Source organism: Sinocyclocheilus anshuiensis, unplaced genomic scaffold (genome assembly GCF_001515605.1).
Source record: "Sinocyclocheilus anshuiensis isolate Anshui unplaced genomic scaffold, SAMN03320099.WGS_v1.1 scaffold190, whole genome shotgun sequence".
NCBI classification, from domain to species: Eukaryota; Metazoa; Chordata; class Actinopteri; order Cypriniformes; family Cyprinidae; genus Sinocyclocheilus; species Sinocyclocheilus anshuiensis.
Window position 1 is genome coordinate 664382 of NW_015547663.1, and position 17591 is coordinate 681972.

General features: G+C 36.1%; 1 protein-coding gene across 2 annotated transcripts; it reads left to right on the forward strand.

The window, feature by feature from the left end:
• The first annotated feature begins 5244 nt into the window (after window positions 1–5244).
• On the forward strand, window positions 5245–16739 carry LOC107702454 (delta-1-pyrroline-5-carboxylate synthase-like). Of its 2 annotated transcripts, none has more exons than XM_016504779.1 (18): window positions 5245–5383; window positions 5970–6079; window positions 7674–7825; window positions 7963–8112; window positions 8852–8956; window positions 9042–9200; window positions 9644–9734; window positions 10790–10914; window positions 11017–11161; window positions 11265–11338; window positions 11507–11606; window positions 11741–11961; window positions 12193–12330; window positions 14071–14266; window positions 14400–14521; window positions 15213–15399; window positions 15647–15742; window positions 15836–16739. In XM_016504779.1, the coding sequence occupies exons 2-18, from the start codon at window positions 5989–5991 to the stop codon at window positions 16030–16032; spliced, it is 2349 nt and encodes a 782-aa protein (XP_016360265.1). In that variant the 5' UTR covers window positions 5245–5383; window positions 5970–5988; the 3' UTR covers window positions 16033–16739. The 2 variants fall into 2 exon arrangements, with proteins under 2 accessions (XP_016360265.1, XP_016360266.1); XM_016504780.1 differs by having other exon boundaries at window positions 9042–9194.
• The last annotated feature ends 852 nt before the right edge of the window (window positions 16740–17591 follow it).

Consider the following 17591-nt stretch of genomic DNA (forward strand, 5'->3'; position numbering starts at 1 on the left):
CACGTGTATATATGTATATATGTATATATACATATATAATGCTGTGCACATATATCTGCTGATGCCTCTGGGCACATCATCATTTGCTGATATTTGTTGTACTATTTGTAGTAAGTATGATTTGCTGAGACTAAATAACACGCAAGCCTGCTGTTTTCAAGAAAATGGGATGTTGTACAAAAACAAGACATTTTTGCAGCATTTTCACTTCCTCAACCAGAGAAACCAAATGACAAACCACTTTTAAGTAGGTGTGTGGGCAAGAGAACAATGATGTAGCAATTTATAAATGTTTTCCTTTTGAATGCTAAGAAACACAGATGCTAGTCTGTCCTCTAGGCATTCTTGAAAGAGCAATGCATGCACAGCTTCCCTGAGATCAGCTGTTGCTAATTAAAGGGATAGTTCACCCAAATTAAAAATTCTATCATTCTCATGTTGTGTCTTGAGTCACTTTCATTGCATCTTTTACTGCATTGCAGTGCTTATCTTTGTCGGATACAGTGAGTAGTGCTTCCTAAAAAAAGATTAAGCTCAAGATCAAAGGCACACATAGTTATAATATGCAGTTTTGGCTTTTATTTAAGGTTTGTGAGAGATATTTCAAATGTGTTTAGAACAATAAAAGTATTTGAGCAATTACACAACAGTGGAAATGCATTGGAACGTGGTCAGTCTGAGTGGAAACTAGTTGCCCTTATACATTTAGAACACACAAGGGACCTCTGTGATACCAAATGCATAAAACATAACTTTTTTGAAAGTTTGATCCCTATAGAACTTTCCTTACAAGAAAATGCATCGTCTGCATGACTTCCTGGGACCCCCGAAACAGAACTAAACAGCATACTTTTTCAATTAAACCTTCAGAAAGCTGTTTCCTGGTGCATGTTTATATCCACTGTATTTGGATGGTAACAACATAATCAAGTGCCTCATCTTGTTTCCATGTAAAAAAAAATTCTGGTAATGGAACAATGTAATTGGACCGAAATATCTGACTGGAGCAAAAATAACACATGTGTTAGGAAACCTTTGAAAACGAGAGCATATTAATCACTTTATGTTCTCAGGATATGGATTCATTCAGTGTTATGGTGGACCACACAAACCTTTGTCTTATTTTGTCTGTGACCTTCCCATAAAAATACCCTGTGGATTTCAGTGATTGTCTCACCCCACAGTTTATTGTTATGAGCTCCCAAAGAGCCTAACTAGTAAAGGAGTTTCTCATGCGAAGCCATTGATTATTTCCAAGACACCATATAAATGACTGTTAGAAATAAGTGTTGTTTTAGCATGAGGTCAAAAGTGTAACCGACCATTACTGCACAGATCTCTGTATATCAATTCATGCCATGGATTGAAGTGTAACTGACAAAGTATTAATAAATGAACCCCAATGATTCTAATGGCACTAACCAATCTTGAAAAAGTTAACTTTAAACTTTGTAAAGTTGCAAGATGGTGATTCAAAGCCAGCAGTCTCACTATAATAGCTGTCTGGCAGTGATGTCAACCATCTGCTTCCCTTTTGGAGAAATATTTCCTTCCAAAAAGGTTTCCTGCTGCACATTAAAAAGGACGTTTGTGGTACACATCTTGAACAATAAGTAGTGCAAGTCAGTTATATTGATGTTAAAAATTAATTTTGAGCTCATCACAAATGCTGCAGAACAGCTTCATAATGCGACTTTCAAATCATTCTGCTGTGTTTTATTTATTTGTATAGCGCTTTTCACGATGCAAATTGTTGCAAAGCAGCTTTACAGAAAATTGATGTTTCTACATTATATTTAGTAATAGCTTATCAGTGGTGACTATCTCAAGTTGATGTCCATATGGAAGAAATGTATGGTAAAAATCAAGCAGTTAGTTAATGTCATGCAATCAAACAGACGGTGAACACTACACTATTAACAGCAATGATTATATGTTGCAGTCAAACTTATAGCAAAATTTGGTAGTTTGTATGTTGTCGGAGGGTTGGCATCATCTGAGGTCTTCTGAGGGGTTGGCATCATCTCTTCTCAGGTGTTCGGTCATCTCAGGTCTTTGTAAGGGCTGGATTCTGTCTCCCAAAAAATATGGAAAAAACACTATAGCATTTTTTTTTTCAGAATGAGAAAAAAATGCAGATAATCCGAGTCGCTGTAACTCTTCTTGTGCAATAATTTGATTTCTTAGCACATATGAAGTCTCATTAAAGAACACTCAGCACAGTTGTCAATTTCATTTGATTTCTAAAGATAAAAGCGTGCATAATGCAATGTTTCAGCTGAATGAGATGCTTTCTGTGGGTTGTGAGTGGTAGGCTATTCTCTGAAATACTGGTTTTAAACTACTTTAGTGAGACATTAAAGAGCTGTTCAGTGCTTTTGCATCTTTTATAGGCTTATCATGCCCCACTATCATTCCCCACTTTACAAAGTGAACCATTTAGAGAGAGAGAGCTTACCTTACAGTATCATTATCCACACTCTCCCTCACTAACCGTTTTTGTACCACTTTTGCCAGAGCTCTGACCAGAAACAAAGGCATTTTTGTTTCTCTCTGGGTTACAACTAGCTCTGTCACTCTTGGTTGTCATAAAAAACATCAACACACAACAAAAGTCATGTTTTGTTCTCTACTTTTTTGTTCTCTCTGTTTGTGTCTGGGTCTTTCACGCAGGTGTTGCCCTGGGGACAGGAAGAGGTGTTTGTGGAAATTAATAAAATCATTGACATAGAACGTGAGAAATATGAGACTTTTTGAGGCTTATCTTGGATAGTATTACAGTATGTAAATGTAGGGATAGTTCACTAAAATGAAATGTTCATGGTGTGAAAAAGAGCAGTTTAGACATACTGCTAAATATCTCCTTTTGTATTCCAGAATGTCATGCAGATTGGGAATGACATGAGGGTGAGTAAATTATATATATGGAGAAATATTTCCTTCCAAAAAGGTTTCCTGCTGCACATTAAAAAGGACGTTTGTGGTACACATCTTGAACAATAAGTAGTGCAAGTCAGTTATATTGATGTTAAAAATTAATTTTGAGCTCATCACAAATGCTGCAGAACAGCTTCATAATGCGACTTTCAAATCATTCTGCTGTGTTTTATTTATTTGTATAGCGCTTTTCACGATGCAAATTGTTGCAAAGCAGCTTTACAGAAAATTGATGTTTCTACATTATATTTAGTAATAGCTTATCAGTGGTGACTATCTCAAGTTGATGTCCATATGGAAGAAATGTATGGTAAAAATCAAGCAGTTAGTTAATGTCATGCAATCAAACAGACGGTGAACACTACACTATTAACAGCAATGATTATATGTTGCAGTCAAACTTATAGCAAAATTTGGTAGTTTGTATGTTGTCGGAGGGTTGGCATCATCTGAGGTCTTCTGAGGGGTTGGCATCATCTCTTCTCAGGTGTTCGGTCATCTCAGGTCTTTGTAAGGGCTGGATTCTGTCTCCCAAAAAATATGGAAAAAACACTATAGCATTTTTTTTTTCAGAATGAGAAAAAAATGCAGATAATCCGAGTCGCTGTAACTCTTCTTGTGCAATAATTTGATTTCTTAGCACATATGAAGTCTCATTAAAGAACACTCAGCACAGTTGTCAATTTCATTTGATTTCTAAAGATAAAAGCGTGCATAATGCAATGTTTCAGCTGAATGAGATGCTTTCTGTGGGTTGTGAGTGGTAGGCTATTCTCTGAAATACTGGTTTTAAACTACTTTAGTGAGACATTAAAGAGCTGTTCAGTGCTTTTGCATCTTTTATAGGCTTATCATGCCCCACTATCATTCCCCACTTTACAAAGTGAACCATTTATTCACTTTTATACTATAAACTGCATTATATGAATGAAAAAAAGGACCATGATATTTCTTGCCTCCTGTCAGATCAGGTCTCCATAGCAGAAGATAAATGATTTGTCTAAACAGATAAACACATGAGACGTGCCAGGTGTTTCCTACTATCGATGCCAAAAACACTCTGGGACTTGTCTTTGATTTAGCCATGGGTTCAGAGCTTTTAACTAAGAGACTGTGGAATGTGGAAAATGAATAAAACCTGTCTGAACATCTGGGTTGTGTTGTTTAAGGTGTCCTTGTTGATGACGTGCTCTTTTAAATTGTTTGCAGAGTCATGAAACATCATGAATAGATTAGATAAAGCTGTATGGGTCAATGCTGTTGTGCAGTACTTTTTCATGTGTTCATATCATTATTGTAACATTGTCATATGTTTCAAACACAAGTTAGATTTATTTAATTGCAATATGCATTGAGATCACAAAATTGGTTTGAGGGGATGTTTTTTGCCATGTCCCTGGATGCTGCACTAACTTCTAAAATATGTTGCATATATCACTTTGCATCCTATAGTCTAATATTCATTTTAGCACTGGATTTACCTAATTAATTCTGTAAAAATGTTTTGAGTGATTTTGTTTTAGTAGACATCTTACTTTAAAACATTGCATAGCCTACTATTTGATACAATTACAGAAATTGTTATAAAATTATTAAAATGTCAATAGATACAAAAATCCAAAATTATATGTTCATGTAAGATAACCTAACTCTCACTAACTCGCATTTATTTATATGCTGTTCATTTTCTTGCTGTTATGTATATAAACAATTAAGCAATAGCCTAATAAAGTTTAAGTGCCAAAGCTTGACCACAGCATAAGTATGAAAGTCTACAAAATTAATATTTAATAAGTTTAAGAGCTGTTAATTGCATAACAGAGATAACCTACAGTGTCCGAAAATAAGTAGGCCTAATAACCGGTTTTAATGAACAAGACAAAACATTCTTTTAGATAGGCTACCTGGTGCTCATAAACTGTATTCTATTTAGACTGATGACTTTACAATGGCCTTTACAAAGACCTTAGAAAACTATGCAAAACATCAGCATTAAGAATGGTCCATTGTCTATGTTCTGTTCTTGGAATGCAGATGACCCGTCACAGATAAGTTTACACACCGCCCTCTAGTGCTGGAGCCTGAGATTCGAATGACCTTTAAAACAACTATATCGACACCGAAAAAAATACTACATAATACATATTCTGAACTTTAATGCCGTTTTTAATTGTTTTATTATTAACAACAACAACAACAATAACAAAACAACTATTTTGCGCAGATTGCGTAGGTGACCCAAGCGGAGTCGAGCGTAAATAAGTTTGTGAATCATAACGGTAATCAGCTTAAAACTATCAGTGCGTACGCCCGTTGCGTAACTACGTGGCTGAACGTCAACATGGCTGAATCCATGAGAGCAGCTGCCGAGAGTTGATGTGGCACTGAAAAGAAGCGGCGGCAGTGAACTTGAGCTTAATAAATCACATTTATTTTGTAGATTAAGGTATGTAGAATGGCATTTACACGATACCGCTTTACACATTTGTTTTGCATTAGAATTGTCACGCTGGGCCATTTAATCTTCCTTCTTGCATCAGCCAACGTGTTTCTAAAGGAAGTTTACAGAGAAAATAAGTGTTTTTCTTTAATGGCTGTTAGTATTGATTTGTTAATTCGTTATTATTTGTTATGGTGCTGTGGTAAGTGTTGGTTTCTTGAACCCCGTTTTTAAGTAACGTTAGCCTATTGCTAAATATTATTACGCACAGCATGCATTTAGATCTTATACAATATAAATAATCCCTACTCATTATTAAATGTGTTCATGTAATAAAAGCATCCAACTCTGGCAACTATTTTTTTCTTACGTTTAGCACAGTGATGCACTTGACTTGTTGAATGTAGGTCAGTTGGTTGTAGATTTAGCTTTTGTTTACATTTACACTAAGTTAAATAAACTTTGATCATGTATGATCTCGCATAATATCTTACATAATTTATTTATGTCGGGAACTAGCCTGAAAGATCTAACTAAATTGATTTGATCAACTGTGTTTTGATATAAATACAGTATATGATTTATATTTCAGTTGTACAAATCAGGTCACCATGTATCTCCAGAAGATGTTCTCCTGTTCTCAGCTTTTAGCGAGACCAAATGCTCTGCAAACATTCAAAAGAGCTGCTTCACAAGGCAAAAGTAAGTATTTCTGTACGTTGTATCACATACCTTGTGAAAGAAAGAAAAATATGCAGGGTACTATAAAGAAAAGTTTATGGATTGTGAAACTGACCTATATCAGAATGGATACTGTTCAGTATATCCTTGTTTCTTATTTATTAAAATCAGTCAGAGACAGATCTTTAAATATGTAGATACAATTAGTTGTTTCCATTCATGACGCTTGCTCTTAATTTACAGCATGTCTGTCTCTCTCATTCACTGGGTCGGTGCTCCTCTTTGAGTTCTGTCCTGTCAGCGTTTGGGTGTGCTGTCTGGCTTTGCTGATGTGGCACCTTTTACTGTGTTATTTTCTTTCATAAAGAATGTGGCGGGGGTTTGGTGGGCGCTGAACTTCATAAGCTCACAGCTTTGTGAATGGCTTGTCCCAGATTTGCTTTTTTGCTTTTACAGATCACTTTTTTGTCTGCACTGACATTTGTTATTGATGAATTTTGTATAATAAGAACAGTGATATTTTATAAGTAAATAAAATCAATATTAATTTAATATTTTCTTTAAATCAATTGGTTTGAATTTTCTACAATCCCATAGACACCAGCATAAAGTTCATTTGTTTACATTTATGCATTACTCCCTCTTATGTAGTGGGGGAGATTTCAGATTCACAGTTTTTACTCAAAATATTAAAAGTTACTGGTCATTTAAAGCATTTATTGACACTCTTAAATGTTAAATGTCTTAAATGACTTTTAATAAAAAAAAGACACATTGTCATACTGTACATTACTGTACACTTTTAGTATTTAAAACAATCAAATTTCGTTTTTAGACATTTTATTGTTCGTATTATTATCGGCCATTACATGAAAATAATTATCATCTTACTGCTATATGCCAGAAATTTTATGTATTTCACTAAATACACATCTATAGTGATGTTTTTATAAACTATAATGATATTTTATGTTAATATTTTTATAATAATCTTTTAAACATTATGATGATATTTTTAATTACAAAATAAAAAGTTAGAATAGGCTTCATTAGAAGGTGATTGGATCATGAAAGTTGGACTGTGATGATATTATCTATTTATTTTTTTTCCTGCCCATGTGGCTTTGGTTACATCAGTAGAAAAGAAGCACATGAAGTTATTCCATTTTAAATTATAGATTATAAAAAACATGCATTGATGAATTTTGTGGGGAGTAGCTTAGGGTTAATTTGTTTACAATTACATTTACATTTATGCATATTCAAAGAGACTTACTGTACAAGAGAAGAATGGAAGCAATTGGTCACAGAGCTAATTACTGTATATTCATTGTATACAGTGCCGTTTGTTACATTATGGACATGCTCTTCATACTTCCTGTTTTCTCTGCTTATCTTTTACCATTTCCCCTCATATCCATCCTCTTCTCATTATCCTAATGTTCATTGGTGATACAATCAATGCACACTAACAGTCCATTTATCCATCACTCACTGGCTTTCCCGCATGGCATGCTCCTCATTGGGTGCTTTCCCGGCTCTCTCTCCATGCAGATCCCACTTCCTTCCCATTTCTCACACTCCATACAGTGGAGTAACGTGCCTTTTTTTACAGTGCCGTTGGCACGGGCTCACGGTAAGTCATTTGCCCACCGCAGTGATCTGCGCCAGGCCAAGAGAATCGTCGTCAAGTTGGGGAGTGCTGTTGTAACCCGCGGCGACGAGTGCGGCCTCGCTTTGGGCCGACTTGCTTCAATTGTAGAACAGGTAAAGAGGATAAAATCTTAACGATTTGCACATAAATAAAATGTTGTACTAACAAAAAATTATTGTAGCAAATTTGTTTAGAATATTTAATTGATGGCACATTATAACTCTTTATTTATGCATTTTGATTGTTTAAGGTGGCCATGCTTCAGAATCAGGGCAGAGAGATGATGATTGTGACCAGTGGTGCTGTAGCGTTTGGAAAACAAAGGCTGAGGCATGAAATTCTTCTCTCACAGAGTGTCAGACAAGCCCTCCACTCAGGCCAGAATCAGCTCAAAGATATGGTGAGGACATATACATTTGTTAACAGTATTTTTGGTTAAAAATAAAAATGGATAAAAATTAAACAAAAATATAATATTACATTAAAGGGATAGTTAATACAAAAATGAAAATTCTGTCATCAATTACTCACCCTCGTGTCATTTCAAACCCATAAGACTTTCATTCATTCATTTTCAGTGAAATAAGAGATTTCTGTCCCTCCATTAAAAGTTCATTCACCCAAATTTGCAAAAGGTTTATTAACCCTTTACAGCCTAAAATATTAAATAATAGTAAAAATGAAAAAAAAAAAAAAATATATATATATATATATATAATGGAACAGTTTACCATTATCTTTATAACGGTATAACAGATTACTTGCATAAAATGTATATAAATATGAGTTGTCACTCTATATCTCCCAATAAGCCAGTTCTATCAAACCTTTACAATTAATCCAGAACGCGGCAGCAAGATTAATTTTTAATGAGCCAAAAAGAATGCACGTCACACCTCTGTTTATCAATCACTTTTTATGAACAGAATTAATATAGGCTTTAAGTCACATATAAACATTGATCAAAGCACATACATAGAGCACATCAAATATGGTAAACAGAAGCTACTGTATTTGCTTGACATTTGATAAACAAACATTGGTTCCTGTGCAGCAACCAAGCATGTTTCAGCTGAGTAAACTAATATTTTAACTTTAAAAAGTTAAGAAGCTGAAGTTGGATGTGTTTCCTTTGTCAGTCACTGCCAGTTCTAGAGGCGAGAGCATGTGCCGCTGCGGGACAAAGTGGACTTATGGCTCTGTACGAAGCTATGTTCACTCAATACAGCACCTGTACTGCCCAGGTACACACAGACACTAACATATGCATGGTGAAGCTACAAAATGCACTCTTGTTCATATTTTTATTTTTTTTATTTGTTGCTTCAGATCCTGGTAACAAACCTGGACTTCCACAACGACCAGAAAAGACGGAACTTGAAAAGCACTCTGCATGAGCTGCTGCGTATGAACATCGTGCCCATCATCAACACCAACGACGCTGTGGTGCCTCCCCCAGAACCCAACAGTGACCTACAGGGGGTAAATGTGGGTATTGGGAGAGAGAGAGTCTGCCCAGCAGCCTTGCCACCCATCCTCTTCCTTTTGAAACTGCATGCTGGGAGTCAGAGCAATGCAGAGGCTTGATCTTTGTCTCCTGCACTGTTGCAGCCTAAGGCTTTTTTCCATTCCTGTAGAAACTGGAAAAAAATTAACATTACCTCATTCACAGTACTGTCGCTTACTCTCTGGACTCATCTACGCTTGCTCTGTCATGCACTCGCTGTGGCTTCAAATGTGGTTTCATGTGGAATTCTGCCTTTTCATGTCATTGTTCATCACACCCATTTTAATGCTGTAGTTTAGAGATAAATGCTCATGGGAGCATGAAATATAGTGGTGATGTCTGCCTTTGTGGGTTTTAAAAGACAAGGGCCGCTTTCTCTAGTTTGAGTCTCTTTTGAGACTCTTTTCTCGTTTTCATACTGCAGGTTATCAGTATCAAGGATAATGATAGTCTTGCAGCGCGACTTGCCGTGGAGATGAGGGCAGATCTTCTCATCGCTCTCTCTGATGTAGAAGGTGAGAGATTTCAGTTTGAATTTTAATCAGTGAATACATCAGTACCATATCTTATGGTATTAGATGTATTTTTAATTGATCTGTGTATTGTATATTTACTTTTCTTTTTTTTTTTTTTTTTACATTTAAAGTATTTAGTAACATTTAGTAGTGAGGATATTGTGCATTAAGATATTGTAGATATTGTATTTTATTGTAGCATTTAAAACCATCAATTTTAGTTTTTGTAGTAGTTAGTACAGAATTATTATTATTATTATTATCATTATTATTGTCATCATTTATATTTTACACACTTTCTTTTAAAGCAATGTCTTTTTTGAAAGAAATTTACTTTTTTTTTTTATTCCACAAGGAAGCATTAAATTGATCAAAAGTGAAGACATCAGTAAAGGCATTCATAATGTTACAAAAGATTTCTATTTCAAATAAATGCAGATAAATGTATAATGGTTATGTTTTCGCAGTATTTAGTAACATTTAGTAGTGAGGATATTGTGCATTAAGATATTGTGATGCCTAAATTTTATTGTAGCATTTAAAACCATCAATTTTAGTTTTTGTAGTAGTTAGTACAGAATTATTATTATTATTATTATCATTATTATTGTCATCATTTATATTTTACACACTTTCTTTTAAAGCAATGTCTTTTTTGAAAGAAATTTACTTTTTTTTTTTATTCCACAAGGAAGCATTAAATTGATCAAAAGTGAAGACATCAGTAAAGGCATTCATAATGTTACAAAAGATTTCTATTTCAAATAAATGCAGATAAATGTATAATGGTTATGTTTTCGCACACTATAATAATACTAACTATTATTTATTTTTATAGTATTATAAAAATTATATTTTTAACTATATGACTAATCTAAAACTATATATGACTAAATATAACTAAAGGAAAAGTTTAAAGGCTAAGATTGTCACTCTTTTTAATGCAGTTAGATGAAGTCTAAAGCTTTCCATAGTAAATAATGACATGCTTTTAATATTTGAGTAAAATAATAATTATACTCAACCATTTTACTTGCCTTTATCACACTTTCCAGGCCTTTACGACAGCCCACCAGGGTCAGACGATGCCAAGCTCTTGGACACATTTTACCCTGGGGACCAGCATTCCATAACCTACGGCACAAAGTCCAGGGTTGGCATTGGAGGAATGGAAGCTAAGGTGTGATTAGAGAAAGAATATCTGAGATATACACACACACTATATAGCTTTTGTGTTAGGATCAATAAATAAAACTGACAGTTTGTGTTTAATAAACTTCAGGTTAAAGCTGCTCTCTGGGCTCTCCAAGGTGGGACTTCTGTTGTCATTGCTAACGGTACACACCCCAAAGTCACCGGTCATGTGATCACTGACATTGTTGAGGGCAAGAAAGTAGGAACCTTCTTCTCAGAGGTCAAGCCAGCTGGTGAGTTACCACATGCTCTACTGATTCAGTTTTTTTTTTCTAATGTGATTCATTTATCTCTGTTTGTTGAAAGACCTCAGATGCCACTTTTCTTCATCCACAGGTCCCACGGTCGAGCAGCAGACAGAAATGGCTCGCTCTGCTGGCAGGACTCTTGCTTCCCTTGAACCAGAGCAGGTTAGCTGAACTTTTAAACCACTATTTTAAATGACTCTCTGGAATCATTCGGGCATATGTTACCAGAAACAGTAGAATCGTTAGATTAAAAAAAAGGAATATTCTGGGTTATTTTCATCTTAACATCTATAGACAGCATCTGTGTCATATCAATCTGTTTGTCCACAGAGAAGTGACATCATCTGCGCATTGGCTGATCTCCTTACTGAGAGGAAAGACCAAATCTTATCTGCTAACAAAAAGGACATGGAGCATGCTGTCAGCACAGGTAACAGGAAGTAATTGCTACTCTCTAGACCATGTGCAAACCAGACCATTTTTTCCCCCACTGAAGCGGTGTATCACAAAGGGGTTGTTTTTTTTTCTTTTTGGTGCACTCAATCTCAATCCGTTATGTTACAGGTCGCCTGTCTCCGGCCATGCTGAAGCGACTCAGTTTATCATCATCTAAACTGAACAGTCTATCCATTGGCCTGCGTCAGATCGCAGTATCCTCTCAGGACAGCGTTGGCAGGGTTCTGCGCAGGACTCGTGTGGCAAACAACCTGGAGCTGGAGCAGATCACTGTCCCCATAGGAGTACTGCTGGTCATCTTTGAGTCACGACCAGACTGCCTTCCTCAGGTCAGGTGCACAAAATGCATGCATCTACTGTACATAAATAGTGTAGCTTTTGGGTGATTGTTTTAGTTTTCCTGTATGTGATTATGTTTATGTTTGGGCCAGTGGGTGGTGGTTAAAGATCTGGGCTGTAAACAGAAAGGTTGTAGATTCAAATGTGTGTGTGTGCAATTAAAGTCTCTTTGTGTAAACATCTGCTAAATGTCTACATTTTTTACTTTTTATTCCCATCAGGTTTCTGCTTTAGCCATTGCCAGTGGAAATGCTCTTTTGTTGAAAGGTGGCAAAGAGGCGGCCAACACGAATCGCATCCTGCATGAACTTGCCCAGGAGGCTCTGTCCATCCATGGAGTCAAAGATGCCATCCAGCTGGTAAATTACATATTTGCACCAAGCTTGCCAAGACTGCATTTATTTGATTAGAACTACAGTAAAAATAGCAATATTGTGAAGTATTATTACAATTTAAGATAACTGTTTTCTATTTTAAGGTGCAGTATGTAAGTTTTTGACTCTACTAAAGCATAAAAATACCATAATATGTTTGCAGATATTTAAGAAACATGCTAAGTTAACATACTTGTTTATCTGAAAAACTGCTACAATCAGTTATTATCCTTTGAAAATGTGCGTTCCAGGACAGAATGTCTGTCTTTGTTTTGGTCTGTGTAACCTGCCCACTGCCAGTTTACCCAATTGTATTTTCGGCACCCCGGGTTGCCAGTTGGTGGAAAATACAGCGCATTCCATTCATCTTCATGTGCGCTCATTCCTGTTGGTGTCGTCAATCTGGCAACCTGTGTGTGCATCAAGTCTGAGGAGGAGGGGCCGGGTGAAAAAACCCTCTCCAATATTTTGAATTTGGACTGCAATACCTAGTTCAACCACTAGTTGTCAATCCTGCATACAGCACCTTTAAAGGGTTAGTTTACCCAAAAATGAAAAGTAGGCTGCATTTTACTCACCCCCGAGGCATCCTAGGTGTATATGACTTTCTTCTTTCAGACGAATCCAGTCGGAGTTATATTAAAAATTGTCTTTGATCTTTCAAGCTGTTTAATGCCACTCAGCGGGTGTTGCATTGCTTCAGTCCAAAATAACTTAAATAAAAATCGGCCATCCATTAAAAAAAAAAGTGTCTCACATGGATCCAGGGGGTGAACAAAGGCCTTCTGTAGCGAATTGATGCGTTTTTGTAAGAAAAATATCCATATTCAAAACGTAATAATCACTTTAATGTAGCTTGCGCCAACAGTTGTACACGGAAGCAGTTTCGGGAGCATGATGTATGAGGTCAGCGTTGCGCATGCGCCGGTGAGTCTCGTGAAAACAAACGTTTGATTACAGGATCAAAGGAATACCTCATACGTCATTCCCCCGGAACTGCTTCTGTTTACAACAGTGAGTGCAAGCTAGATTCAAGTGATTATTACGTTTTGAATATGGATATTTTTCTTACAAAAATGCATCGATTCGCTACAGGAGGCCTTTGTTCACCCCCCGGAGCCATGTGAGATACGTTTTTTTAATGGATGGCAGATTTTTATTTAAGTTCTTTTGGACTGAAGCAATGCAACACCCGCTGAGTGGCATTAAACAGCTTGAAAGATCAAAGACCATTTTTAATATAACTCCGACTGGATTCGTCTGAAAGAAGAAAGTCATATACACCTAGGGGGTGAGTAAAACGCAGCCTAATTTTCATTTTTGTGTGGACTAACCCTTTAATATACCTCAAAACTAATTTATTCCTGTGATGGCAAAGCTGAATTTTCAGCAGCTATCATGCCAGTCTTCATTGTCACATGATCCTTTAGAAGTTTGATGCTCAAGAAAGATTTCTCATTATTATCAATACTGAAGAAAAGTTGTGCTGCTTAATATTTTTGTGGAAACCGTGATCATTTTTTTAGGATTCTTTGATGAATAGAAGGTGCTGGAGAAGGAATAGAAGAGCAGCATATATTTGAAATAGAAATCTTTTATAACATGTTTTTACTGTCACTTTTGATAAATTGAATGCATCTTTGCTGCATAAAAATAACTAAAAAAAACACTTTTGTTTGGTAGTGTGTGTATATGTAGTAATTTAACAGATGTAATATGTGGCAGGTGAGCACACGTGAAGAGGAGGAGGATCTGTGCCGTCTGGAGAAGATGATTGATCTGATCATTCCTCGTGGCTCCTCTCAGCTAGTCAGAGATATTCAGCGTGCGGCGAAGGGCATCCCTGTTCTTGGCCATAGTGAGGGGATCTGCCATGTTTATGTGGACCATGAGGCCAGTGTTGACAAAGCCATCAAGATCAGTAAGACTGCCAGTGAAGATTTATGAGTGTAGATGTTGTTTTTTATTTCCACATAGGTGTACTCCATAAACAACCATTTGATATTGTGGTTTATAATGGGTTAAATTACACCGCTTATGTCTTATCTCTCTAGTCCGAGACTCCAAATGCGACTACCCTGCAGCCTGTAATGCCATGGAAACCCTGCTGGTGCATCGAGAACTTCTCAGAACCCCATTGTTTGATCAGATCATCGACATGCTGAGGACAGAACATGTAAGGCCACATATATATGCACAGTATGTCATTCATACTTATTTAGGCTTACACTCTGAGGACTATAACCAAATCTGTCTTTGGTCTAGAAAAAATAATACAGTGTTTCTATTGAAGCTGCTTTCTGAGACAGGGTAAAACAAAATAAAAAATGTAAATGCAACTGTATACTATAGATCAAAAGTTTGGGGTCGAAGATTATTAAAAATGTTTTTGAAAGAAGTCTCTTTCTCACCAAGCCTGTATCTATTTAAATAAAAATAGTAAAGTATACTTGTAAAGTAAAACAGTAATAATATGAAATTATTCTGATTTAAAGTTAATTTTCTATTTTAATATATTTTAAAATGTGAAATTAATTAATATTGATAAAATTCATGTGATGGCGAAGCTGAATTTTCTTAGATTAATAAAAAGTTGTTCAACAGCATTTATTTGAATTAAAATATTTTGTAAATAAATTTGTTTACACTCACTTTTGATCAATTTAATGCATCCTTGCTCAATAAAAGTATTAATTTCTTAAAAAAAACAAAAAAAAAACACTTGAACTAATAGAGTAGTGTACATCTTAATTATATCTCACTGTTACTTTTTTTTTTTTTTCCCATATACTTCTGGATATTCAAAAATGATAGTCTATTTTTGTAACTGCACTTTCTTCAAATTATTGGTGATTTGACCTATGTAGGTGAAGATCCACGCTGGCCCCAAGTTTGCATCTTACCTGACCTTTAGTCCGTCAGAGGTGAAGTCTCTGCGCACTGAGTACGGGGATCTGGAGTGCTGTATCGAGGTTGTGGACAGTATGCAGGAGGCTGTTGATCACATTCATAAATACGGCAGTTCCCACACTGATGTTATTGTCACTGAAAATGGTAAGACTGCCTTAAAAGTGGTGGATAATCATGTATCATAAATATAGGCAATTTGGGTTAACATTAGTTGCAAGCTGTGTTATAGTGAACAAATTAACTGTTGTGAACAAAAAAAGCAGTGCTGTAGTGCCATCTAGTGGGAAGATTGATATTGCTTTCAAACAAATTTTTTTGTTATTATTATTATTTTGGTTATTTATTTAATTTATTTAATTCATTATCTTTATCTTTCACATACTCTGTGTAGAGGACACAGCAGAGCAGTTCCTTCAGCAATTAGATAGTGCCTGTGTCTTTTGGAACGCCAGCTCACGGTTCGCTGACGGATATCGTTTTGGTCTCGGTAGGTGTCTTTCTTTTCTTTTTTTTTCCCCACCCACAAACTTATTTGAATTTTTCCCTTTTAATCTCATAATGACCCTGTGGTGCTTTGTAGGCGCGGAGGTTGGCATCAGCACGGCTCGTATTCATGCCCGTGGGCCTGTGGGGTTGGAAGGGCTTCTCACTACCAAATGGGTCTTACGGGGCGAGGGCCACACAGCTGCAGATTTCTCTGAGCAGGGCAGCATGACGTATCTGCACGAGAATCTTCCGGTGGCACGGGTTCTTCCTGGACGAAGAACCACCAGCTAGAGTCGTGAAGTAAAAGCATCTACAGTCAAGAATCTAATACATCTTAAGTAAAAGCTTACCCACTTAAAACCTATTTCAAGACTCCCATCAGGCAGTGTATTTGGAGTAAGTGTGAATGCAAGGAAAATCATCTGTGGATCGAGAGCTGTTCAGTGAGCTAATTTAAATGTTTCCAAATACACACATTTTAGTCAAGTGTGTCTTGTTCTCAGAAAGAACCAGTTGAACTTACTGTATAACCACAGAGACGACAAGGAATTTTGCTTAAAGCTGTGGTCCATCTGATTGTTTTTGTAATTTGTGTATTGTATTATGTTCTTCTGAGTAGAAAAACGTATTACTGATCTTGGCAAAAATGACAGCTTCACTCCAGTATGGAGTGAATGAAAAGAGGCCTCCCGAATTGCCCATGTTGTAATATTTAATGTGTGGAAAATGCAATAGGGATTCTGAAATGCATATTATGAAATATGAAAGCATATTGTGTACACATAACTTCAGCTTTAATGGGGAAAAATAATTTTTATGTGGCATAGTGCTTGCCATATACAACATCACATAAAAAAAACTGTATTAACTGAAAAAGAAAATATTTTTCATTTGCCATAGTGCTAGTCATATACAGTGCAGCATAAGAAAACGAATTAATTGAAAAGGAAAACTAGTATTTTCAAGCTGCTCTCTGTATAAGTTGCTTTTATTGAAAAGAAAACAGAAAAACAGTTTTCCTGTGCATTACCTCTCTCATTTTGCATTTTTTCTTATGCTCACTGCTTTTTAATCATGAATAATGTGCAGACCTGTAGACATCTCTTTGTTATTGCTGTAAAATTAAACCGGGACGGGCAGCTTTTGTCCTGAACTGCTTCAAAAAGACCTTGTCATCTGTACGTTAAAGTTCTGTAATGCTCAACAAAATAGTGATGTTTAATAGTATGAAAAGTATTCTGAAGATGTTCAAAATGTTTGTATGTAGAATAAATTTCTTTTTTTGTACTTTCGAAATGCTTCAGGATACCTGAAAGTTGAATTTGTACCTGAAAGATGTTTGGAGAAGGATTTAGGGAGGAAACCGACAAGTATTGGGGCCATTTTGAACTTGATTAATAATCTTTCTTAAGTACAGTTCAGTGTGGAAAACATCAAGAGGCTGTTCTGTAGGGAGAGAGAGACTTGCCAAGCACTAAGTGGGACATGGAAGAGTGAAAACAATACTACAGAGGATTAATTATGTTGCTATTAGGAAAGAAGAGACTGCGAGAAGACTGAGGCTTGCCATTAAAGTGCCAGTGCCTTTTGACTCACAACTTCTTTTTATTCTCCAAAATGTGCGGTTTACGCACAATGAGCCTTCATCAGAAACTAAAAAGATCCAGAGATGAAGAGAAACAAAGTCTCATTCATCTGTTATTGTGTTCCAACTTTACTGCATAAGATCTGTGATCAATGACTGTTTGGATGAAAGAGGTTGAAAAATGCTCAAATGAGGAGAATGTTACTGCCAAATCAGGAGACGGAAATACGGGTGCAGTCGTATAAAAAGCAAAATTATAACCAAC

Bases quoted from the DNA above. Each gene is read 5' to 3' on its own strand.
- LOC107702454 (XM_016504779.1), top strand. From the start codon at position 5,989: ATGTATCTCCAGAAGATGTTCTCCTGTTCTCAGCTTTTAGCGAGACCA. The intron at 6,080-7,673 runs GTAAGTATTTCT...CTTTTTTTACAG, and splicing joins AGCTGCTTCACAAGGCAAAA to TGCCGTTGGCACGGGCTCAC. The intron at 11,607-11,740 runs GTAACAGGAAGT...GTTATGTTACAG, and splicing joins GGAGCATGCTGTCAGCACAG to GTCGCCTGTCTCCGGCCATG.